This window comes from Ictalurus punctatus, chromosome 7 (assembly GCF_001660625.3).
Source record: "Ictalurus punctatus breed USDA103 chromosome 7, Coco_2.0, whole genome shotgun sequence".
Taxonomy (NCBI): domain Eukaryota; kingdom Metazoa; phylum Chordata; class Actinopteri; order Siluriformes; family Ictaluridae; genus Ictalurus; species Ictalurus punctatus.
In genome coordinates, this window is record NC_030422.2 from 26,729,278 (window position 1) to 26,754,214 (window position 24,937).

The 24,937-nt window shown below is 36.4% G+C and overlaps 2 protein-coding genes across 4 annotated transcripts in view; both read left to right on the forward strand.

Moving 5' to 3' along the window:
• LOC128633030 (carcinoembryonic antigen-related cell adhesion molecule 5) overlaps nucleotides 1-8,141 on the forward strand; it is a 50,210-nt gene extending 42,069 nt beyond the window's left edge. For 2 of the 3 annotated variants that reach the window (XM_053681517.1, XM_053681519.1), the window contains 4 exons: nucleotides 1,874-2,146; nucleotides 2,775-3,044; nucleotides 6,262-6,528; nucleotides 7,391-8,141. In XM_053681517.1, the coding sequence (XP_053537492.1) occupies nucleotides 1,874-2,146; nucleotides 2,775-3,044; nucleotides 6,262-6,528; nucleotides 7,391-7,740 (1,160 nt within the window). In that variant the 3' untranslated portion in view covers nucleotides 7,741-8,141. Of the gene's footprint in view, nucleotides 1-1,873; nucleotides 2,147-2,774; nucleotides 3,045-6,261; nucleotides 6,623-7,390 lie in introns of those variants that run through there. The other variant, XM_053681518.1, reaches the window with a different exon arrangement.
• Nucleotides 1-23,267, forward strand: part of LOC124628344 (uncharacterized) — a 72,170-nt gene extending 48,903 nt beyond the window's left edge. Inside the window, exons 3-12 of the mRNA XM_053681524.1 lie at nucleotides 14,047-14,157; nucleotides 14,306-14,359; nucleotides 14,464-14,505; nucleotides 14,602-14,673; nucleotides 14,761-14,835; nucleotides 14,957-15,025; nucleotides 16,778-16,855; nucleotides 17,079-17,138; nucleotides 19,103-19,171; nucleotides 23,190-23,267. Of these exons, the coding sequence (XP_053537499.1) occupies nucleotides 14,047-14,157; nucleotides 14,306-14,359; nucleotides 14,464-14,505; nucleotides 14,602-14,673; nucleotides 14,761-14,835; nucleotides 14,957-15,025; nucleotides 16,778-16,855; nucleotides 17,079-17,138; nucleotides 19,103-19,171; nucleotides 23,190-23,197 (638 nt within the window). The 3' untranslated portion in view covers nucleotides 23,198-23,267. The remainder of the gene's footprint in view (nucleotides 1-14,046; nucleotides 14,158-14,305; nucleotides 14,360-14,463; nucleotides 14,506-14,601; nucleotides 14,674-14,760; nucleotides 14,836-14,956; nucleotides 15,026-16,777; nucleotides 16,856-17,078; nucleotides 17,139-19,102; nucleotides 19,172-23,189) is intronic.
• Nucleotides 23,268-24,937: the final 1,670 nt, after the last annotated feature.

The window sequence follows — 24,937 nt, forward strand, 5'->3', positions numbered from 1 at the left end:
TATGACAAATTTATGCAGAAAACTATGAAATTCCAAAAGGTTCACATACTTTTTCTTGCCACTGTATGTGATTTTATTATGAGTGTCTGATATAAAGACATTTTTGTCTTGAATATACAGCATGAAGCACAGATAGTTTTATACAGTATAGTTATATAGTTTTATAAAATGTAATTTCTCAAGATTTCAGTAATGTGGTATACAATTACTGACTGCTACCAATATGTATCTCTGCACAATTTGTCCCCTTCTACTCCATCCATTAATGGACACATAATGTTAATCAAGAAACACGCGTCAGTGTCATTGTCCTCTAACTAAGATCTGCTCAGTGGTGTTCCTGAAAAGAGATGTGATCCCTGATGGTTTCACTCGCCTTCTAATCAGGATGTAAAGCCAGTCTTAGAAATCAGGTGATACACAGGGAGTTGATCATTTACATACAGCTCACTATGAGGAGGAAAACACTCAAATATGTACAGCTGAGCACATTTATAATGACTTTATAATGCAAATGAAACCCCTATTATGTACTATTAAAACATTGAGAAAGCATATAGTTAATTATTCTGAATGTAGAACACTAGCTATGATAATAGCACTGGCATTGTATTAACATTAATAAGCCACAATAAATTAAATACAACAAAATAAACTATTTTATTCTGCTACATGTGTCTTTAGATATAGGTATCAATAACACGATCACGATTAGCTAAGGGCTAATTCTCACTATCGGAGTGTCTAATTGAGTAAATGAGATCGCTATTGCTTTTAATGACTTCCGTTTACACTCTGCAGAAGTTAAGTGACAGTGACACTAATGTCTTTGAGATGTTAGTTAAAGTGTTGAATAGGTATTTACCATCGAAGCTTAAGTGGACGAAGACGATAAAAACACACTGTCTATACACCTGCCATTAGGAGATGTAGCAAAAAGAAATGGTTATGCGAGTTGAATTTGAAACAAACGAACTCAGTTGTTGGAGAGCTCTAACGTAGATCAGAGATGATTGACAGGATGGGGCACTTCAGGGTCCAATCAGATTTAATACTTTTTTCCCCTCATTAAAATGCAAATCAATTTATAACATTTTTGACATGCGTTTTTCTGGATTTTTTTGTTGTTATTCTGTCTCTCACTGTTCAAATATCTACCATTAAAGTTATAGACGGATCCTTTTTTTGTCAGTGGACAAGTGTACAAAATCAGCAGGGGATCAAATACTTTTTTCCCTCACTGTATGTAAATTGATCTAAAAGTAACAATTAGAGGATGTTCTGTATATGTTCTCTTTAGGTTGTTACAAAAAACCTCAATATTCTGGGAAGGTTAGTTTTAGTTTACCAAAAAAAAAGATCCTACAGAAAATGTTCCTAGGATATTATTTGGTTTAAAAAAAAAACGGGAACCATATGCTAACATGAGGGGAACGTTCTGTATTCTCTGGGTATAAGTTGGCCGAAAGCGCTGAATATCCAATCTAATCTCAACTAATCACATCCAATCACATCAGCCAATTATCCAGTCACATGATTTGTTGAGGAAAATGAATATATTCAGTAAATGTGTTTCCATCCTAGATTATATCATATAGACATTGTACACTGAGTCGGAAGGAAAAGCGCTGAGAAAGTTCAACCAGTTATCTTAAAGCTCACAACGAGGTCAACCAAAGAGCTTCTATAGAAAAACTCTAAGGGATCAGAGTACCTTCTGTCCGGAAAGTTAAGGTTTGGAGAGGACTTAATGATGAAAGACAAAGACACAAGTGACATAGTGTCATCACAGAGAGAGTAATACTGTTTTACTGTAGAAGTGATTACTGTAGTAAAGACTTCACATCCTGAACTTGTGTTTCATTTCTAACAGAAAAACCTAAACCTGAACTCACATCAAGCCTTAAAGGAGCTGTACTGACAGGAAACTCAGTGACTCTGTCCTGTACACTGAAGCCGCAGTCTGCTGGATGGAAGTTTTACTGGATCAAACCCACACAGAACACTGAGAGTGAGACTGAAACACACTCCTACACCATCAACCCAGTTAGTGTCTCTGATGGAGGTCAGTACAGCTGCAGAGCTGGAAGAGGAAACCCAGTCTACTACACACACTACAGTGATGAACTCAGGGTAGATGTTATTGGTGAGTAAGAGACTTTCTGTTAAGTGATTCTGCACAACACTGAACATATAAACAACATGTGAGCAGAGTCACAATATAGCAACATGTACACAGCTACATACAGAGAACTCTTTCAGCTAAATCATGTTATTAAAGTTAGAGAGAGACAGTGTGAGCACGGCTGAGCAGGGCTGGTGTGAGGTGAGCTGGAAAGCAAGTGGAACAACACTAGTTTAGCTTGGGTAGAAAATGTCACCAAAACCTGTAAAACTCTTTTAACAAGCTCCTCAGAGGCTGTAAAAGGGGCTTCATAAAGTTCCTGCTTCAGAAACATCAACATGCTCGAGTGGAGACCTGCCTGAGTGTGAATGAGTGAAGAGGACGAGGGTCGAACTTTTATACTGAACCACTGAGTGTAAGAGGCTGTAGAATCTGACAGAATGAGAGAGATTAGAGACTGAGTGTGTATGAGGAGTTATGAACTGATAACTTAATCATTTACATGTGAGCAGATATACTGTATCTACACTCTAAAAATGTAATACAGAATGTAGGTAACTATTCAGAGTGTTAATACTTGTTTAAATAATAGTGATGGAAATGAATTCATTTATAGAAACAGTAGTGATTTTGTTTTTGTTTCTTACAGAGAGTCCTAAACCTGTGGTGATTATAAAGCCTGATACACAGGTGTTCAGAGGAGAGACTGTGACTTTCAGGTGTGACATACAGGGAGGAGACACTGAGTGGACATACGACTGGTATAGGTATAGGAACGATAACACATTCCACACATCCCTAACAACACAGGAGATCAGCACCAGTAATTATTACAGTGGTGAATACACCTGCAGAGGGAGGAGGAGAAGTGACTCTCAGATCTCAAAGACGAGTGATCCTGTTACACTCACTGTATCAGGTGTGTGTGTGTGTGTGTGTGTGTATGTTATTACTTATATATATATATATATATATATATATATATATATATATATATATATATATATATATATATTTATTTATTTATTTATATAAGTTATCACTAATTTCACATTTTGTTCCAGATTTTATCATATGTATAACACAGTCGCATTATAATGATTTTACAGCTCCTTTTTTTTTCTCTTTTCTTTGATTTTCACTTTTCTACCTTAAACCCTCGAATTCGCTTGATTACTGCTCAAGACAGGAATCATCACTTATTAGTCCGTCTGACTGGTGGAACATCATTTTGCCTTTGACTTTATTTTAAATCATTAGGAAATAATTGATATGTATAAGAAACTTGTTCTTCATCTAATAGTCAGTCTGATGCTACGGTCATGATTCTGCATGTTTTTCTGACTTGATAAGTGAATGTAAAAACGTATGTTACTGAGGCCTTGCAGTGGAAGTGCTTGATAGAAATTATGACTTCATTCATGTGACATCTTATAAGGGGGCGTGGTCAGAATCAAACAGGAAGTTTTAATTATTATTTCATTTAACCTTTATTTAACCAGGTCAAATCTTGTTGAGATTAAAAGTATATTTTTCAAGAGAGACCTGGGCAAGAAGGCAGCATGCACAGTTTCAACAAACAAAACATTCAAGCAATTATACAGTAGAGTTAGCATAGCATCATAGCATCCCTAAAACATTTCTTGAGGTAGAAAAATGACACATGCATTGTATAGTTTTTCAATAAGGTCCTAAAATTTTTGTTTATGATGAATATAAACATGATAAACTGTTAAAAAAAATATAATAATAATTATAAGCATAGCGTTAGTGCAAATCATTTACAGATGTTTATAATTTGATTATTTTCAAGATTTTCAAACATGTGTAGGGATCTACAAAAATATTTTTAAAGACTTTTATTTTGACACCACATCAGCGCGTTCCTTATCTAATCAGAGCACATACAAGTGTAGTTGTCGTGTGATATGAGAGGAAGCTAAGCTAAATAAAAAGCTGAGTATTACGACCACATGGGGTTGTGATAAAGTTATAAAAGTTAAGTCACACCTGTGGTCTACTCAAGAGGTACACTGTGTTACTGTGATTCAAAGTTGTTGTTCTCCAGTACAGCTGAGACCCTGAGTGACAAACACAGTTATCTGCACATCATTGTGCTTGAATTAGTGATGATCCTGATAGCAGTTAGTGAGCGAGTCTATGGGTGCATCTCACTGGTGTGTATAACTATGCTAAGTGCTAGCTACAGCAGCTAAGATAACTGACTCCATTGAATGTTGGCTAGTGCGAATTATCCCTTAGCTAATCGTGATCGTGTTATTGGTACCTATACCTAAAGACACATGTAGCAAAATAAAATAGTTTATTTAGTTGTATTTAATTTATTGTGGCTTATTAATGTTAATACAATGCCAGTGCTATTATCATAGCTAGTTGTCTGCATTCAGAATAATTAAATATATGTTTACACACTGTTTTTAATAGTACATTTATTTGGATTATATCTACAATATCTACCAATAACCGGATCACAATTAGCTAAGGGCTAATTCACATTAGTAGCTAGCTAGCGCTTAGCATGATATCCATATGAGTTTGCTTATAAATACATATTTGGTCACAAATTACAAAGATAGCATGGGGCTAAGTGTTAATATCAGAGTGTCTAATGGAGTAAATGAGATTGCTATTGCTTTTAATGACTGCCATTTACACTGCACCAAGACACTCCGCCCCCGACTCTCTCTCTCTCTCTCTCTCACACACACACACACACACACAAATGCACTCACAGGCAGGCTGGGTTTCATTTTGGTCAGAAACAACAGAATGTCTTTCATCGTTTCTCTTCAGGTTTTCTACCTCTGTCAAACTCCGTAGTTAAAACAAAAATGCTCATCTTAAAAAATGAGCTTCACTGATTAACATTAGCGTTTTGTTGTCTTCCATTCAAGTCAGAGCGCCGTGTTGAAGTCTCTGTGCACTTTCCAGCTGCCATTTATACGGGACGCAGCATTAATTTTATTTACAACAGTTAAAGACAGTGGCTGTGTGGCATGACCAAACATTATAGTTTTATTTGTCAGTAGCTATACTTTACTTCCCTGAACTGTGCAACTGTGAACTAATATGTGAAACTTAACTAATTAGCCAGCTAGCTAGCTACCATACAACATTGCTTAGCTTAGGTAACTATCTAATAAACTAACTAGTGTGCTGTTGTTGCTAACTAGCTTCCTAACGTTAGACAAAGAGAAGTAAAGTGACAGTGACATTAATGTCTTTGAGATGTTAGATAAAGTGTTGAATAGGTATTTACCATCGAAGCTTAAGTGGAAGAGGACGTTAAAAACACACTGTCTATACACCTGCCATTAGGAGATGTAGCAGAAAGAAACGGTTACACGAGTTGAATTTGAAACAATCCGACTCGGCTGATGGAGCGCTCAAATGTAGATCAGAGATGATTGACAGGATGGGGCCAATCACTGCTTATCTGGCTCCAACCCTGGATCTGCGAGTGCTTGAAGGAAATGTCAGTTAACTAAATCAATCTAAAAATAACAATTAGAGGATGTTCTGTGTAGGTTCTCTTTAGGTTGTACAAAACTTTTTTTTTTAAATAAGAGATTTCTTATTTATTTTATTTGTTTTCACAAGGGATTTTTTTTCCCACACATAATGGTTTCAAGTTTCAATTATAATAAAGTGTTTGTTCAAACAAAAAAAACTCTTCTGTTTTCATTCCTTTAAGGGTCACTGTAAATAATAATAATAATAATAATAATAATAATAATAATAATAATAATAATAATAGTGTAATACCGTGAAACAGTGATATTTTCTGAGATGGTTATCGTACCGTTCAAATCTCATACCGCTGCAACCCTACTCTATTCACCCATAAAAATAAATTGATGTAGAGTAGAGAGAGATTAGAGACCTGCATCATCACACAGCAGTTATTTTCTGACCCTCACTTCAATCTCAGTGAAGCTTTACATTTAATATCCCTATTTTCATTCTCATCATTTTACTAACTGAAAATTGTAAAATAATTGAAAGTAGTCATAAGATGTTTAGAGACATCACAGAGAGAGTAATACTGTTTTACTGTAGAAGTGATTAGTGTAGTAAAGACTTCACATCCTGAACTTGTGTTTCATTTCTAACAGAAAAACCTAAACCTGAACTCACATCAAGCCTTAAAGGAGCTGTACTGACAGGAAACTCAGTGACTCTGTCCTGTACACTGAAGCCGCAGTCTGCTGGATGGAAGTTTTACTGGATCAAACCCACACAGAGCCCTGAGACTGAAACACACTCCTACACCATCAGATCAGTTAGTGTCTCTGATGGAGGTCATTACTGGTGCACAGCTGGAAGAGGAAACCCAGTGTACTACACAGACTACAGTGATGCACTCTGGGTAAATGTTATTGGTGAGTAAGAGACTTTCTGTTAAGTGATTCTGCACAACACTGAACATATAAACAACATGTGAGCAGAGTCACAATATAGCAACATGTACACAGCTACATACAGAGAACTCTTTCAGCTAAATCATCTTATTAAAGTTAGAGAGAGACAGTGTGAGCACGGCTGAGCAGGGCTGGTGTGAGGTGAGCTGGAAAGCAAATGGAACAACACTAGTTTAGCTTTGGTAGAAAATGTCACCAAAACCTGTAAAACTCTTTTAACAAGCTGCTCAGAGGCTGTAAAAGGGGCTTCATAAAGTTCCTGCTTCAGAAACATCAGCATGCTCGAGTGGAGACCTGCCTGAGTGTGAATGAGTGAAGAGGACGAGGGTCGAACTTTTATACTGAACCACTGAGTGTAAGAGGCTGTAGAATCTGACAGAATGAGAGAGATTAGAGACTGAGTGTGTGTGTGTGTGTGTGTGTGTGTGTGTGTGTATGGTGATGAGTAAGGATGTGTATGGCAGAGTTATTGTTTTCTATCACTATGTATAATATATATATATATATATATATATATATATATATATATATATATATATATATATATGTATATTTATTTTCTTTAAGTACAGAAGGTAAAAAGAAATTGTACTCAGTAAATCATTGCATGCATACCAGTGTATCTTTTACCTTTAGTTTCTTGTTCCCTTGCTGACACTCAGCGTTCCTAAAGATCTTGTGAGCAGATATACTGTATCTACACTCTGAATAGTTACCTACATTCTGTATTCAATTTTAAAAGTGTTAATACTTGTTTAAATAATAGTGATGGAAATTAATTCATTTATAGAAACAGTAGTGATTTTGTTTTTGTTTCTTACAGAGAGTCCTAAACCTGTGGTGATTATAAAGCCTGATACACAGCTGTTCAGAGGAGAGAGAGTGACCTTCAGGTGTGAAATACAGGGAGGAGACATTGAGTGGACATACGACTGGTATAGGGACGATAAAACATCCTACCCATCCCTCACAACACAGGGGATCATCATCAGTGATTATGACAGTGGTAAATACACCTGCAGAGGGAGGAGGAGAAGTGACTCTCAGATCTCAAAGACAAGTGGTCCTGTTACACTCACTGTATCAGGTGAGTGTGTGTGTGTGTGTGTGTGTGTGTGTGTGTGTGTGTGTGTGTGTGTGTGTGTGAATGTATGCTATTACTTATATATGTAAAAGTTATCACTAGTTTCAGATTTTGTTCCAGATTTTATCATATGTATAACACAGTCTCATTATAATGATTTTACAGGTCCTTTTTCTCTTTACTTTTGATTTTCACTTTCCTATTTTAAAGTAACTGATTAATTTGATTTGTAAAGAATCACTACAACTTATTAGCTATTCTGATTGGTTTGATATTTTTCCTCAGCTATTATTTAAATTGTTAGAAATAATTGATATTTAAGAGAAACACATTCTTCTTCACCTAATAGTCAAGCTGATTCTTCTGCCAAAGTTTCACTGCTGTGCTTTTACAGTAAAGAGTTAAATGATTTAATGACATTAAAAAAAGACACTAATGTGTGCAGCGTGGTTCAGAATTTGAGAAACGATTTATAAAACATCATGTGGAAAAGCACAGGGGCAATACAGTGACCTTTACACTTCAAATCAATCGTTAATTTAATTTTTTTTAGAGAATGTACTGCATATAAACTCACTGTAAGCTTTACAATAAACACTGTATTTAATTTCTTAATTAGACACAAAGATAAAACTACTGCTTATGTTGTAAAAGCGGCTCTTCATCATTTCATATCAACAGAAAAACCCAAACCGACTGTGAGTGTAAATCCTCAGAGCTCCGTCTACACTGGAGACAGAGTTACTCAGTTAACAGTGAACAGTGTAGAGGTGTATTTTGTATAGAACACAGTATGTTAGATGATCTAATGCTGTCAGTGAAATCACTTTAATAAACAACTGACTGCAAATCACAGTAACTTATAATAATAAAATGTGTAAAAAAAAAAAAAAAGATGCAGGAATGAAGTGTTTAAATGTTTGAGGAATAAAAGTTTTCTGCAGGTAAACCTGTGACAGAGCTCGTTTGTATTTTAAATAAACCTCTAAGATTGTAGAACAGCATTTTACAAATACAGTATAAAGCATGTCAAATAACAGCGAGAAATTGCTTTCTTAACTTACGTTCTGAAATAATAAGAGAATTGAACAAGTTCTTTTTGCTATTTTCAGTTTTGTTCACTTACTTTTTTATTACTAATTTCCACTATAAGAGAAATATGTATGTATCAAAAGAATGCATCATCTTTGTACAGCAAGACTGAAGGCTATGTCCATCTGAGTATGTGCTAATCAAAGAGAAAAAAAATTATCTGTGTAAATAGCCTTATTTATTAATTAAATTATTTACTAAGTATAAACCACACAATGCTGATGAACAGAAGAATCACATCATGTAAGGATGTGCATTTGGTCTAATCTTCTCTTTTTAGTAAATAATTCACTTTTTAGTGAATATGATTTTTTTTATTTCTATAAATATATATATATTTTTTTATTTCCTCTTTATTTAAAGAGCATTTATATAGGGCTAATTATTGTTTAGCTGAAACTACAATCATCACAGAGACATTAATAACATGTTTTACTGTAGAAGTGATTAGTGTAGTAAAGACTTCACATCCTGAACTTGTGTTTCTTCATTAACAGAAAAACCTAAACCTCAACTCACGTCAGATCTTAAAGGAGCTTTACTGAGAGGAAACTCAGTGAATCTGTCCTGTACACTGACGCTGCAGTCTGATGGATGGACATTTTACTGGAGCAATCACACACAGAGCCCTGAGACTGAAGCTAAAACCGACTTCTACACTACTACTGTATACAGCTCAGTTAATGTCTCTGATGGAGGTCAGTACAGGTGCAGAGCTGGAAGAGGAAACCCAGTCTACTACACACACTACAGTGATGCACTCTGGGTAAATGTTACTGGTGAGTAAGAGACTGCACAGCACAAAACATGTTAACAGCACAACTTGGTAGTAACACAGCATAAGTTATATCTACACAACTACATACAAAGAAAAAGCACACTGATGCTGAGTTTCTCGAGTCGAGACCTGTCTGAGTGTGAATGAATGCAGAAGAGAGTCAAAGTTTTGTTAATGATGGTGCAGAATCTGAAAGGCTGAAAAAGATTAGAGCGTGATCGTTCGTGATCTGAAAACACGTGTTTCCCCGTCTGTTCTGTGTTCAAGTGTTCCTTCCCTCACTTTCTCACAAATCAGACTCCACAATTTGAAGGATGATGGGTAGCTTTTATTCTCAGCGTGTGGAATGATCACATGTTGCATCAATGGAAGCCTGCAATGAGTTCAGCAACCACACAAATGTGCATAATTGAACAAAGGACCAGTCTAGAATAGGATAAATAGCCAGCCCACAGCAGGGAACAGCGCAATCTGCTGTGTCCTTATCAAAACACGGACTGCAAACTTCCAACTATTAAAGAAAAACTTACAAGAGTATAAGTCCTATATCTACATCATGCATCATAGCAGAGAGCCAGTGATCGTACAGTATAATTATTTAAGACTACACATCATTTACATATCCCTGAATCTGTAATAAACACATTGATTAACATGCTCCAATGTACAAATTCACTTTTCAGTGTACTCATTATACAATATACTTAATTATTCTATATTTCAAAACAATAATCACCTTTTCATCTGTTCATTAATGATCCACAAACTATATGAAAGTCATTATTATTATTAACCTAAATTTACACCACATCATCCATTTGTATATTTTTGTACATATATATGAAAGAAATACATCGCCTTGTAGCAGACACACTACTTTAACAGCACTAACTGTATGCTAATTTTGGATAAAACGGTCTTTTGCATGAACTTCACTGACCTGTATACAGTATAATGGTTCATTTAACCCCCTGACATATGCACTGAGTGATGATGAGTAAATACAGTAAGTGTATGTCCTAGTTATTGTCACTTAGCTTCAGTGAAATGCAGCATTTCAAATAGAAAGATCGTTTTTACTCAGTAAATTAGTCATTTTTAGCATATGACCTTATCTTTAATGTGCTACACTTAGTTTAATCTCTTATTTTGCTGACTTCACACTGAAGACTCACTTTTTTTTTGCTCTTTTAATTTCTGTACTTAACAAAAAGAAATATTATTATATTATTATTAACACAAATTTAAATATGATCATATTTCATATAATTAACATACATTCAAATATCAACATACTTTATTAGTTTGCAATGAATTTATTTAATTTAAAAAAGAAACAAGTATTTTTGTAGGAAAATGTACATCATCATTTCAGTTGTTCAGTTGTTATTAAATGATGGTTCAGTAGAAATAGCCTGAAAATGTACAGATGATTTATGTGCACTGAATGTGGTTATCTTAAATCAGAATTCCATCTACAAATGTTGCTTCTGATTTAATAATAGTGCTGAGATCTAATCTGTGCATTATATCAGTGTAATTTTCTTACAGAGAGTCCTAAAGCTGTGGTGACCATAAAGCCTGATAAACATGTGTTCAGAGGAGAGACTGTGACTCTCAGATGTGAAATACAGGGAGGAGGAGACACTGAGTGGACATATGACTGGGATAAGAAAGATAACACACTCTACCCCACAACACAGGACTTCAGCTTCAGCTCAGTTATAAATGATGACAGTGGTAAATACACCTGCACAGGGAGGAGAAGCAGTGACTCTCAGAGATCAGAGATCAGTGATGCTGTTACACTCACTGTATCAGGTGAGTGTGTGAGTTTGTTTTATCTTGTCATTAATTATATATAACAAGATTACCACTCTGTATGATTTTATTTATTTTATTTCTTTACATTTGTTGTCCATCAGATGCAGCAGAGGCAGTAGTGAGTGTGTCTCCACTGCGCTGGCTGACTGAAGGAGACTCAGTGACTCTAAGCTGTGAGGTTAAACACTCCTCTACAGGCTGGACATTCAGCTGGTACACAGAGGTTCCCTCCAGAGACAGTCAGGGTTCCCTCAGGTACAGTACAGCGCTCCTCTCAGACAGCAGCAGAGGATCTGGAGGCTCCTACACTCTCAGTCCTGTTACTGTGAATCACACAGGAGTTTATATATGCAGAGCAGAGAGAGGAGAACCAGTCTTTCACACACGGGACAGTAACCTACAGCCACTGTGCATCACTGGTGAGGAAATAAATCAACATTTTTAAATTTTTGGTAGCACAAAAAATCAGAAACTTTTACAGTTGTGTAATCATTATTATCATTATTATATGCTTATTTCATGAGCATTTTATAAACTTCAGTAATGACCAGTGAATGACTAATTACTTGATCTAATCTAAGTTAATTACTTGATGATTTATAAACATGTCTCAACATAATGTATATTGTTAATAAATAGTGAGCATTAACTCTTTAAACTGACAGTTTATTATTCAGTTACTCATCCTACACCATATTCAGTAACTACTAGGAAAGGTGTGTAGTTACTAAATCTGAACTCACTGCTGTTTTCTCAGACTTTAAAGGATTAACACTGTATGACACTCGTGTATTTTTTTGTTTTTGACATTATTTATTTGAAATGTCTTTGCAGATAAGACAAGTACATACTATCTAAGGATTTTTATCATATTGCTTTATTTGACATGCTCAGTGATGACATTTAAAATATTCATTATGTTTTCTATCTATCTGTCTGTCTAGTATATCATTAATTTTCCATGTGTAATCTGTTCTGTTCAACATCATAATATATAACGTGTGCGTTTCAGGTGAATCTCGTCCAGTGTCTCTGATCATCAATCCCAGCAGAACTCAACACTTTACTGCTGACTCTCTCTCACTGAGCTGTGAGGACCAGAGTGACTCTACTGGATGGACAGTGAGAGGATACACACACAGTGAGGCAGTGTCTGATTGTTCATCAGTTTCAGGATCTACATGTAACATCAGCTCCCTCTCTACATCACACACTGGAGTTTACTGGTGTCAGTCTGAATCTGGAGGACGCAGTAATCCTGTCAACATTACAGTGCACAGTGAGTCTTCAACGTTCTCATCACTAATAGATTAATATACATACCTGGACCTAACATTTACAAAAAAATCAATTCTAAAGTGTTGTAAAGAAATGAAGTGATATTCTCTCTGCATCACTCTGCCTTGGTTAACATAACTGCATAGTTGTACATTTACATAATCTTAATACATGATGAAAACTTTAATGTATAAACTACGCTCATAGTTAGTTCTTAAGTTACTTCCATATTCTTTAAGATTGATGATGTTACTTGTGTTGCAGGCAGGATAGCACTATTACCTACAGAACATAGACATGTTCTATATATCTAACTTCTTCACATAACCTCTTTCTTGTAGCTGTCATAATTATGAACCTAATTTATGATCCATACCAAGTCCCAGGGAAAATATATACAGATCTGGAGTCAGAACAGACATTTCCACATCTACCATTCACAGACATTTACATATATATCTAACACATGGTCCATCTCTGTACACGGGCAAGAGTCTGAGCACTTTAGTTACAGAAACCTAGCAGTATGAAGTAAATGCAGTATCACTTTATCAAGCTTTATAAATAGAAATAAAAGTTTGTGGTGACATTATTTGTGAGCTAAAGCTAGCCAGCCAACTGTGTATCCTAGGTAGATATGTAGATTTGGCCAGCAGATACGTACAAGAATATATTTATTATTCATAAAACCCACGAGTAAAACAACAAACAACAACATTAAACATACACCCATCTGCACATCTGTCTCAGATAATTTATTTAGCTTAGCACATGTAGTTATAGCCACCAGTTTACCTGATATAAAGTGTTCATTACAGACAATAGAGTGTGTTTTTGGTATATGATTCTCTTGCTTGAATGCTGCTAAATCAAGGTCTTTTTGAATGGAATAAAATTGAATTATCATTCAATCCCACAGAATATATACAGACACTGGTCAGTTACTCCAGAATCTTAATTATGGTCATAAATATGTCAGTGTGCTCATACAGTAATGCCATATGAAACAGATAGATAGCGGTCTGAATGTGAGAATTATACTTGTATTGTAGACACTCAATGTTTTCAGTGTTGTCTTTCTCTTCTCCACAGATGGTGATGTGATCCTGGAGAGTCCTGTCCATCCTGTAACTGAGGGACGTCCTCTGACTTTACGCTGTTTATATCACAACTCAAAGATCTCAGACTCTGATGTTGATTTCTATAAAGATGGTTCAGTCCTGCAGAACAAGACTACAGGAGAGATGACCATCAGTACTGTCTCAAAGTCAGATGAAGGTTTCTACCACTGTAAACACCCAGAGAGAGGAGAGTCGCCGAAAAGCTGGATTTCAGTCAGAGGTGAGGAAACATTCTTAATTGAGTTAGATTTGTAATAATATTCAGTGTTTAAGTGGATATTCAGGTTCCGCTTTTTCCCTAGTTTCAGCTTCAGCCGGATCCAGTGCTGTAATTATAGGACTGAGTTTGGCCTTCTTGTTTGTCATCTTAATGATCGTACTGATCCTGCTGCTGCACTTCAAGAAGAAAAAAGGTTTGATAACAGATGGTGTATTTGCTTTTGCAGATATTTTCCTGTGATGTCCCTTCTTGCGTTTTTTAGTATGTGTTCATGTTTCACCAGATATACTTGTGTAAAGGCAGTGTTTTAACTTATATCACTTATTTACTCTGTTGCGAAGGTGTAGAATATCAGCCTCCTTCTACAGTAAATCAGGACACCAATCAGCCTGCAGGTCCGTCAAAAATAACAATAAACCCAGTTTATTTTTCAGGGGTTTTTTTTCTCCCCTTATTTATAATATTTTCCCCTTAAAGTCTTGAATTTTCTCTTTAAAAGATGGTGAAAATGTCTATGAAAATGTTGCTGTCAGGACCACAGGTATCGTTTATCTCCCTTTCTGCTGCTAAAATTGAGACAGATTTGGCAACACAAAATTGCAGTAGCTTCTCTGATGGCTCTGTTTTATTCTTTTAGTTGATTCTGCAGCTGGCTCTAGCAGCACTAGCATGTACTCACAGGTTGTGACTAGAAAAAAGAAACAAAATGGTAAGAACACTGCATTAAACTAATGTCAACTCTTTCAATTTTACTTTTTTGCCTTTTGCATTAACCTAAATTAATTTTCTATATTAGATGATGCAGTCAGAAGGCCAGGTGATGTGATATATTCCCAAATTGAAATGAAAAATGTCAACCCTCACAGTAAAGGTAATGCTGTCTACTGCACATTATTTTAAAAGAACATGAGACTTTTTATAGGAACAAATAGTGTTCACTAGCTATTGATCTTTACCATGCAAACAGCCTAAATAAATTTTTTTCTCATCAGATGACTCTGCATCAAGACCAAGTGATGTGGTTTACTCTATGATTGCATCTAAAAACATGAGACCCTATGGTAAATATAATATCTTGTAGGACATATTGTTTATTGTGGTACTTATTGTATACAGCTTTTCATTTTTACACATATCCTGTGATACTTCAATGGGATGACAAAGTTACGTTTACATTTACATTTTGTTGACTAATTTTTGTCTGTAATATGTAAAAATGCAATAGCGATATTACATCAGTGCATGTTTTCATTCATTAGGTGGGTTACAGTGGCCGCCATAACACATTGTAACTTAAAAAATAATAATAATAATCCATAGTTACATAGACAGTACAGTGTGTAAGAATTTGTACACCAGCACACACTATTTGACCCTAAATTAATTATGACATATAAAGAAACAGTTTAATAAATCATGGAATCTCTAGGAGTTATGGTTCTGTTTATTCAGATGCTCTGCCAGGCCATGGGCCAGTCTGATTTTTTTTTGTACATTTTTCTGGCCTCAAGCTTCAGGATCTTGAAGCTCAATGTATTTGGCTCTTCACACATTGGTGTATCCAATGGGGAACAACTAACTTTTGAACACTGACAGTGAGATTTTTGTAGCAAGATGTAGTCTCTGGATGTAAAAAATGTTATGGCCTCTATTTTACTAGTTATTCAAGGGTTTTTGACAAGTGTGAAAGGCAAGATAGGCTAAGAAAACAGATCTGTCGTTTGTCTGCAGTGTTAGTTAAATGGCCTCTGTCTGTAGATGTAGATGGTTCTTGCCCACATTTAGTGACAAAAAGCAAACTCTCTAGCAAAATCCCCTAACAATAGATTTACAGTTGATTTTGCATTTGATTTTTCCTGGAGTCACTTTGAGTCAAATTCAAAGACAAAGAAGTGTCAGTAACATGTTAATTTAAGGTTTGGTAATACATTATTTATAAGCAGGTAATACATAGTTTACTAATTAAAGATTAATGATTTATTAATGATCAATCGGTGTGTTTCTTGCACAGGATTACCATAAGATATAATGGAAAAGTATAAACACCATGCTATGCTTTGCTCAAATGTCCTGCAAAAAAATTCTTATAAACAAATACAATAAAGATTAAGGTAGTGTGATGATGTGATTAAGAGTGGTGGTGTCAGTGAAACACGATGGAGGTAGTATCATGGCATGGACCTATATAGCTGCTAGTGGAATTGGATCACTTGTTTTATTTTTATTTTATTTTATTATTTTATTATGATGGTTATAAACAACGGCGCCATGATGTACTGTCGGGTGAAGTGAACAAAAGCATCTTAACTGTTTAAATTCAGGTCAGTCCCTTAAAACTAATGCACTTATGGCTGATTATACTGCAGATGTGTTCTACAGTGGCAAAAAGTCGAATGACCAAGCTAATCGACTAACATGAATCCTACACAGCTACAATTCACTTCCTTAAAAAAAAAACCCTGAAACTAACACAAACGGATAATGTTGGCATTATGGGGATTGGAGGGTTGCAACAAATAACCTGTATGACAAGAGATTGAAGGTTAGACTTGACAAGTTAGGTTAACTGTGTTTATGCAAAGTGTGTTTTCTTCTGCATCATCTAGTGACCATTAGTCTTAGGAACTTAAAATTTATGGGAAATTGTGTTCATGTTATGTTCAGTATCTGAGAATTTAGGACAAGACACTACAATTGGTTAAGAACTGTAAAATAGCATGTGGTTATGATGTATATATTGTGAACTTTGTTAAAGGATTGTTATACAAGCATGAAGAGTGAGAAAAGAAAGCTGCATGTGTTCCCTTTTATAGATGATGCCAGCAAACTCGATGATGTGACTTATGCTGATATTGACCTGAAAAAACCAAAGAAACCAAACAGAAAACAAGGTGGGTCTGAATTATTTCAATTTGTATTGTTTTTTTTTATGCAAAATGTTTTCGCTTTTGATAAAACCCTTTGGATTATTTGCCAATTCATCTTGAAGCACAGTATTTAGAACCTGATATGAATCATTTACAATGAAACTAATAGAAGAGTTAAATGTCCTGTAGCTCTGGAAGTTAAAGGGTCTGAATGGTATGTTTTTAATCAGTGACTGTTGCCCAGTAGGAAAGCGCACTGAGGGAGCTGACACTGTTTACTCAGAACTGAAGCAGAACACAGATAAAGGTAAGATAAAGGCAAACAGAGATCTTTGGGAAAGCACAATCAAACAGTATGTCTACATTACAGTCAGTTATTTGGCAGATGATCTTAAAGGGTGTTACAAATGTGCAAAGAGATTATGGCACAGCAATACAAATCACCCAACTGTGATATAAATGCCACAAAGTTATTTGGTAATATTTCAATTATCTTTTTTTTACTCTTATCACCATTTATTAAATTGTTCAGACAATAGTAAGCTTTACAGTTTTATTATGTTGGAGATTTCTCAAATGTCATGGACAATATAGGGGAAAAAAACAGTATAGACAGTGGCGGAAATAAGTATTGAATGTGTCAATATTTATTTCAGTAAATATATTTCCAATGAGGCTATTCACATGAAATTTTCACCAGACATCAGTATTAACTCAAGAAATCCGGAAATATAAAGAATTCACAACATTAAAGTTGTAAAATAATAAAGTGGAATGACACAGGAAAAAAAATATTGAACACACTAAGAAAAAGCAGTTCACCAAGGCAAGGTAAGGGAAGGAACCAGCTGAAATCCATAAGTAATTATACCCCCTATCTGTGTAAATTAATCTCAGCTGGTTTAGTAAATCGATGGCCTATAAAAAGGCTTTTCTTTACCAGGGTGTAACATAAGAAACATCTCATGATGGGTAAAAGCAAAGAGCTCTCCCAAGACCTTCACAACCTTGTTGTTGCAAAACATATTGATGGAATCGGATACAGACGTATTTCAAAACTTCTGAATCCTCCAGTAAACACCATTGAGGCCATTATCCACAAGTGGAAGTAACATCACTCCGTCATCAACCGGCCATGCACAGGAGCTCCTCACAAGATTTCTGACCAGGGAGTCAGAAGAATAGTCAGAAGAGTAGCCCAAGAGCCAGGGACCACTCGGAAACAGCTCCAAAAACACTTGGAGGCAGCAGGTGCCATCTTCACTGAGAAAACAATAGGCAATGCACTCCACTGCTCACACTCACCCTGCAAGACTCCATTACTAAAGAAAATGCATGTCGAAGTTCGTTTAAAGTTTGCTACAACTCATTTGGACAAGCCTATGAAATACTGGGAGAGTGTAGTCTGGTCAGACGAGAGCAAAATTACACTTTTTGGCTGTCATACTACGCACCATGTTTGGAGAAGAAATGGCACTGCACATCACCCTAAAAACACTACACCAGCAATGAAGTTTGGAGGTGGAAGCATCATGGTGTGGGGCTGTTTTTCATCACATGGTACTGGCAGACTTCATATAATTGAAGGAATGAGGAATGGAGGCCTTTACCGGGAGATTCTTGAGAAGTATCTGCTGCCATACACCAGGATGATGAAGATGAGACATGGGTGGAGCTTCCAGCAGGACAACGATCCAAAGCATACAGCAAAGGAAACTCTCAATTGGTTTCAGAGAGAAAAAAAAATCAAGATATTAGACTGGCCCAGTCAATCACCTGACTCGACTCCAATTGAACAAGATTTATAAATATGTTTAGAAGAATTGGCCAAAATCACACCTGAATACTGCGACTCATTAATTTCTTCATACAGGAAGCGTCTTGAAGCCGTCATTACAAACAAAGGCTTCTCCACTAAGTATTAATTAAATTTCAGTTAGTGTGTTCAATAGTTTTTTCCTGTGTCATTCCTCATTATTACACATAACTTTATTTATGAACTTTAATGTTTGGATTTCTTTATATGTGTGGATTTCTTGAGTTAATTCCAAAGTCCGGTGAAAATTTGATGTGAATAGCCTCATTGGAAATATATTTACTGAAAAAAAAAGTTGACTCGTTCAATACTTATTTCCACCACTGTACATCACTGTGCTGACCATCATAATCAAAACTCTAAAACATACCAGCCCTTTCTGTAATTCAGTTGTAATGCTCTCCATTTGTGTTCTGAAACTTTTGTGTTCTGTATGTCTATGTTTCATCCTCCAGGAGATTTCACTGAAACTGCTGATGCAACTTATGCCCAGGTTAGGAGAAAGGGCAAAAAGTATAATGCAGGTAGGTGTAATTCTGTAATAATCTCTGTTCATTTTCATGTTGATAAATGAGGCTGTCACGAACCTTGAGATAGTACGGAAGCGGGCGCGGGAGGCGAGTGAACCGAGTAGAGTCGGGAAGTTCCGGAAGCGTAGCCGTAGAGTCAGCAAGGGTCAAGCGATCGGGCGAACAATCCAAATGGGGATATTCAGATAATGTAGTCGAGACGAGAAGCGAGGGTCGAAGATCATAAGAAACAATGAACTAGAAGAGCATGGTAACGCAAACTAAGCTACTGAGCGTATACTTCGCGCAGATCCCGGGTGGATGTCCTTCCTAAGTACTAGTGTGTGTGTGTGTGATTGGTGCCAGGTGTGTCTGATCAGAACTCCGGGGATGGTGAGCGCATGCGTGCCTGAGAAGTGAGCATTGCATCTTGGGAATTTGAGTTCTGATCGGACCGCGCTGTGACAGAACCATCCCCCAAAGGGCTCACTCCGGGAGCCGAGTTCTTTCTTGGCCTCCCCCGGGATCGTGGACCTGGGAGATGAGGATGAGTGACGTGAAAGTCCTTGGTGAGCTGTGGATCCAGTATATCCTGTTTGGGCACCCAGCACTGTTCCTCCGGTCCGTAACCCTCCCACTCGACCAAATACTCCAGCTTGCCCCTCCTGCGTCTAGATTTGAGGATGTTTTTGACGCGGTAAGCCGGTTGTCCATCAATCTCCAGAGGATTCGGAGGAGTCTCAGCTGGTACTTCGGTGGCTAGAGGACCGTTAACAACAGGTTTGAGACGTGACACGTGGAATGAAGGGGAGATGCGGCTGTGCCGTGGCAGTTCCAGACGGTAGGTGGCCTCATTGACCCGCTTGAGGATCTTGAATGGTCCAGTATACCTTGGCGCTAGTTTTTTACAACCGTGGGCTTGTCTCAAGTCTCTTGTGGACAACCATACCCGGTCGCCTGGTTGGTAGTTAGGGTGTTCTTTGCGGCGGCGATCTGCCTTGTGTTTATACGTCTCTGTCGTCTCCTTCAGGCGTCGATGGGTGTCAGCCCAGACGCGCTCACTACGTTTGAACCAGTGGTCAACGGCCGGAGCTGCGGTGGGGGTTGCGTTCCACGGGAACAGAGGGGGTTGGTAACCAAGCACGCACTGGAAGGGGGTGAGATTGGTGGCCGAATGACATAGTGAGTTCTGGGCGTACTCAGCCCATGGCAAGAACTTGCTCCAGTCCTCTGGGTTGTTGGCACAAAAGGTGCGGAGGAATCGTCCCAGTTCCTGATTGACTCGTTCGGCTTGCCCATTGGCTTGTGGGTGATACCCGGAGGTGAGATTCACTGTTACTCCCAGCTTGGTCATGAAACTGGACCACACTCTGGAGGTGAACTGCGGGCCCCTGTCACTGACAATCTCCTCCGGAATGCCGTAATACCTGAACACATGCTGGAATAGCACTTCAGCTGTACTGAATGCAGTGGGGAGAGCGGGTAAGGGAATGAAGCGTACGGACTTGGAGAACCTAATCTACAGATATGTGTGACCATGGGCGTTCGGGGCGGGGAGCGTCCGAGGTACTTTACTCTGTGCGCACGATGAACAGGACTTCACCACCTTGTGTATGTCTCCTATCATGTTGGGCCACCAGTATTTCTCTTCCAGGAGATGGTGTGTGCGTTGTGTCCCAGGATGCCCCGTACCGAGTACCGTGTGTGCCGTGTGTGTGTAACGCAGCAAACTAAGTTACTGAGCGTATACTTCGCGCAGATCCTGGGTGGATGTCCTTCCTAAGTACTAGTGTGTGTGTGTGTGATTGGTGCCAGGTGTGTCTGATCAGAACTCCGGGGATGGTAAGCGCATGCGTGCCTGAGAAGTGAGCATTGCATCTTGGGAATTTGAGTTCTGATCGGACCGCACTGTGACAGAGGCCTATTCAAGTATAAATTTACTCATAAATTGGTTGCAGTTACTGCGATTTTACATATAAATTACACTGTAAAGTTTAAACATTAATTCAGTTAAATAAACATGACAAATTTTGAAATACAATCATTCATATTAATGACTTAAAAGAAAGCAAGCCAAAACAAATCCATAAATTAAGACAAATAATACTAAACAATCAATTAGGGCACTTTACACCAATTAGAACCCTATTAAAAGAGGACAAATTAGTCTGTTCCAATGAATAATTGTCAACGGCTGATCTGCATTAGTGGAATGACACAAGACAGGTTGTTATGTCATCTACACATCTGTCATCTATAGGTTGTTATGTCATCTACACAAAATAGCCTGTAGCATTGAAGTATGGGAGTGTATTTTCAAGATATATTATTTCCAAATTAAAAACAGAAGTTTGATTGCATACGTATTCTCCTCCATTGCTGTTCAAGCAATTGATAGCTATTAATTGTCAGCTTTCTAAGAAAGATTTTCAATTGGCTCTGGGTTCATTACTCTTTATTGTCCCCTAGAGGAATAACAAACTAGCACTTAAAAATCTTTTGATTAGATTACTGTCCACAAGACTATTTAAATTTAGAACACATATGCTAAGTTAATTTGTTGGACAAGTTTAGAACCATTTTCTAGCTGATCTTGGACTGCAGACTGTATGTTTGACAACCCTGATATAGTTCATGTCATGTTTAAGAAGTGTTTTTTCTTTTTAACATTTTCAGCTCTCTGTGAGCTTTACCTATAATGAGTTTTGTGGCTTTCACCACTGTAGGGTTGTCACGGTACCAACATTTCAGTAGTCGGTACCAATACCAGTAAAATTCCACGGTACTCGGTACCTATTTCAGTACCATAGCAGAACACAAAAACATGCTAATTGAACAGCACATTATTTTATTAATAAAGTTAAATATCAAAATAAAATGTATTTTTAAAAAGGTCATTCTGTATACTTCAAGTATATCATCATTATTAAAGATACTAGAGTTATCCAGGCAAGAGTAGAAATGATTTTCTGACTGACTGATATTAAAGACATAAACAGTGCTAGCCATCTATTATTTTCTAACACATAAATTTCAGATATATCGGCCATCAAGAAGCCTCTGATGTGTAAAATTTGTAAACCCCATCATGTCCTCCCATTTATTTTACCCCAATAAAAGTTAAAGCATTAAATGGTTAATACGGACTCTTGAACGTATTAGCATTAAACGCATTTACTATTAAGTAAGCAAAAACGAGAATGTTTTCTTGCAATAATACACTCCAATTAAACTATGCTACAAGATTCATAATGCAACTGCTACCATCATTTTAAACTCGACTGCTTGAATAAATACTGCTGGTAAGCAGCTGCTCTTCCTGAAAACATGGATAATCTATCAGTACATCAATTTTAGGGGCGCAGCTTTTACACACTTAGCGGTAACAGCACCGAAAGCGGAAAACGAGTGTTCGAGAAAAATTTATGTATTTCGCCTACTATATAGTAGGTAAGCATGCAGTTTCGGACACAGCCATGATAACCTGTGGAGCTGCTGCTGCTTTGGCTCAAATGTCTTCTTGTTGCACGGTGCACCCAAGAATTGTTCCCAACTGACTACCTGTCATGCAGCGTGTCATTACCGGGTTGACCCGGTATTATCGGTATGAAAATCTGATACCATCAACTTTTTTATTTTTAGTACCGACTTGGTACCGAAGTACCGGTACTTTTGACAACCCTAGTCAGCTGTACTGTGGAGATTCATAAGTGTGGGCAAGGATATATTATTCTGTAGTCTTGGCAAAGACTTTTAGTGGGCCTGAGCTCTTGGTTTATCTTTGGCCATTCTTTGTCCCTCTGGGTGACTTACTGGGTTGAGTTCTCTCCTCTTATTGCTGGAGACCAGGTTTCAAACCCTGCACACGGTGACTTCTATTATACACACATGAGTATTAAGACAAGAAACTTTTTTCATTTGGTTGGCCTAACAACGAATTTACACAAAACTTTATTAGACTATTGTCAAATCACTGCCAATAGTAGTCTGTGTCATTAATAAATAAATTATATCAAATGTCCTTTTTCTGTAGGTTCATGAAGAAAGTCCAAAGTGTCCAATCAGGAATTGCTGAAGCAGCCAAATAACACGGTGAAACAAACATGGTGAAAAAAAAAAAGAATAAATATATATATATATATCGTTTTTGAAAAGTTTGTATTTTTTGCAGTACTCAAATCTAAGCATTTTAGAAACTCCTGATTGGATTTGTTAAGGGAGGAGCAGGAGCTGAATGTAGTTATCAACACACACTGGAGGAGTATTGGCTTTATCGATTTTAAAGCTAAGTTGCAAGTATAACTAATAAATTGGCAATTCTGTGTATATTACTGAGTACTAATTGGTTAATATTTTAATAACAATCCTAATTAGAGAAAAAAAAAACATGTACAAAATACATGTTCCTTCAGCATTTCTATTGATACAATTGATATAATTTCCACTTTTTTTGTTTGTTTGTTTAAGGTAAGAATTTATATTTATTTTGTTTTTATTTACTCTCTATTACTTACTTTTGATATTTACCTGTTTGTGGATTGTCAAAGCAAACACATTTTGGATTGTCTTTCCTCACTGCTTTAAACAGTCAGTGATGCAGTATATATTCAAGTGCCTCTTCCATATGACTTTTACAATAGATTTTTTTTGTATTTTTTTTTTTTTACAAGTATTGAGTTTAGATGTTACAGAAACAAAAAAAATATAAGGCTGCATACATGCTGTGTGAAAAGCTTTGAATAACAATTAACCTCCGCAGTTCTTTGTATTATTATGGTATTTTTATGATTTGTATTTTTTAAAAAGTGTGTTTTATCTGAATCATTTATTATCCACTTTTCTTGTTTTTATGCCAGCATTAAGGTTTTTTTAATGCTGGCATAAAAAAAAAATGTTTGTTTTTTTTACATTTTATTGTGATTATGCACAATTTAACTGTAAAGTGGTTTACAAAATGCACATATGTCAAAAAGTATATTTTGTTATTCTTAATGTATTATGGCATGTACTTTTTACAAGCAATTTTGCATTTTAATTTAATTAACTTAATTTTTTATTTATGATCAATGTTTCTTCGCATATTAACCATAGTCAGCAATACTTTACAATGAATTAACATTTTTTAAAGCATAATATATTCAATTATCATAAATATTTTTTAACCGCTGCTGTTCTCTTCATTATCAGACATGACTGAGGTTTAATCAGTCTGAAAGTGTTTGTTTTCACAATTACTAATTCCTTTTTTATCAAGTGGACATTTTACACAATGGGGCAAGAAGTGATCATTATTATTATTTATCATACACATTTCAAACATTTTAATGTTTTATATTAACTTTCATCTTCATTGATATTATGACATGAAGAGTTTACTCTTAGTTGTTTTTCAGCTTTAATGTGTTTGAAATGTAGAAAACACAGAGCTCATTATTTATGCTCAAGGTTTTGGTGAGGGTCTCTGGAGCTAACGGAATACTGTGCAGAGTTTCTGCTAATCAAATAGTGTAATATATAAAATTAACTGTAATGGCCCGAGTTGAGACCAAAAGCTTACATACACCTAGGCTAAACAAGGCCGAATTATCCATATATGTCATTGAGATAACGACTGCACCTTAAAATACTGTATTGGTCATATTTTCTATACATCTATATTTTCTATGTGTTGCCTTTTTTTCCTTGCTTGTTTTTTGTTGTTCCAGTGCAAACAAAAGAAATAAACATGAGAATACCAAAGCATTTGTAACTGCAACAATTTTCTGGAAGAACTAGTGCATT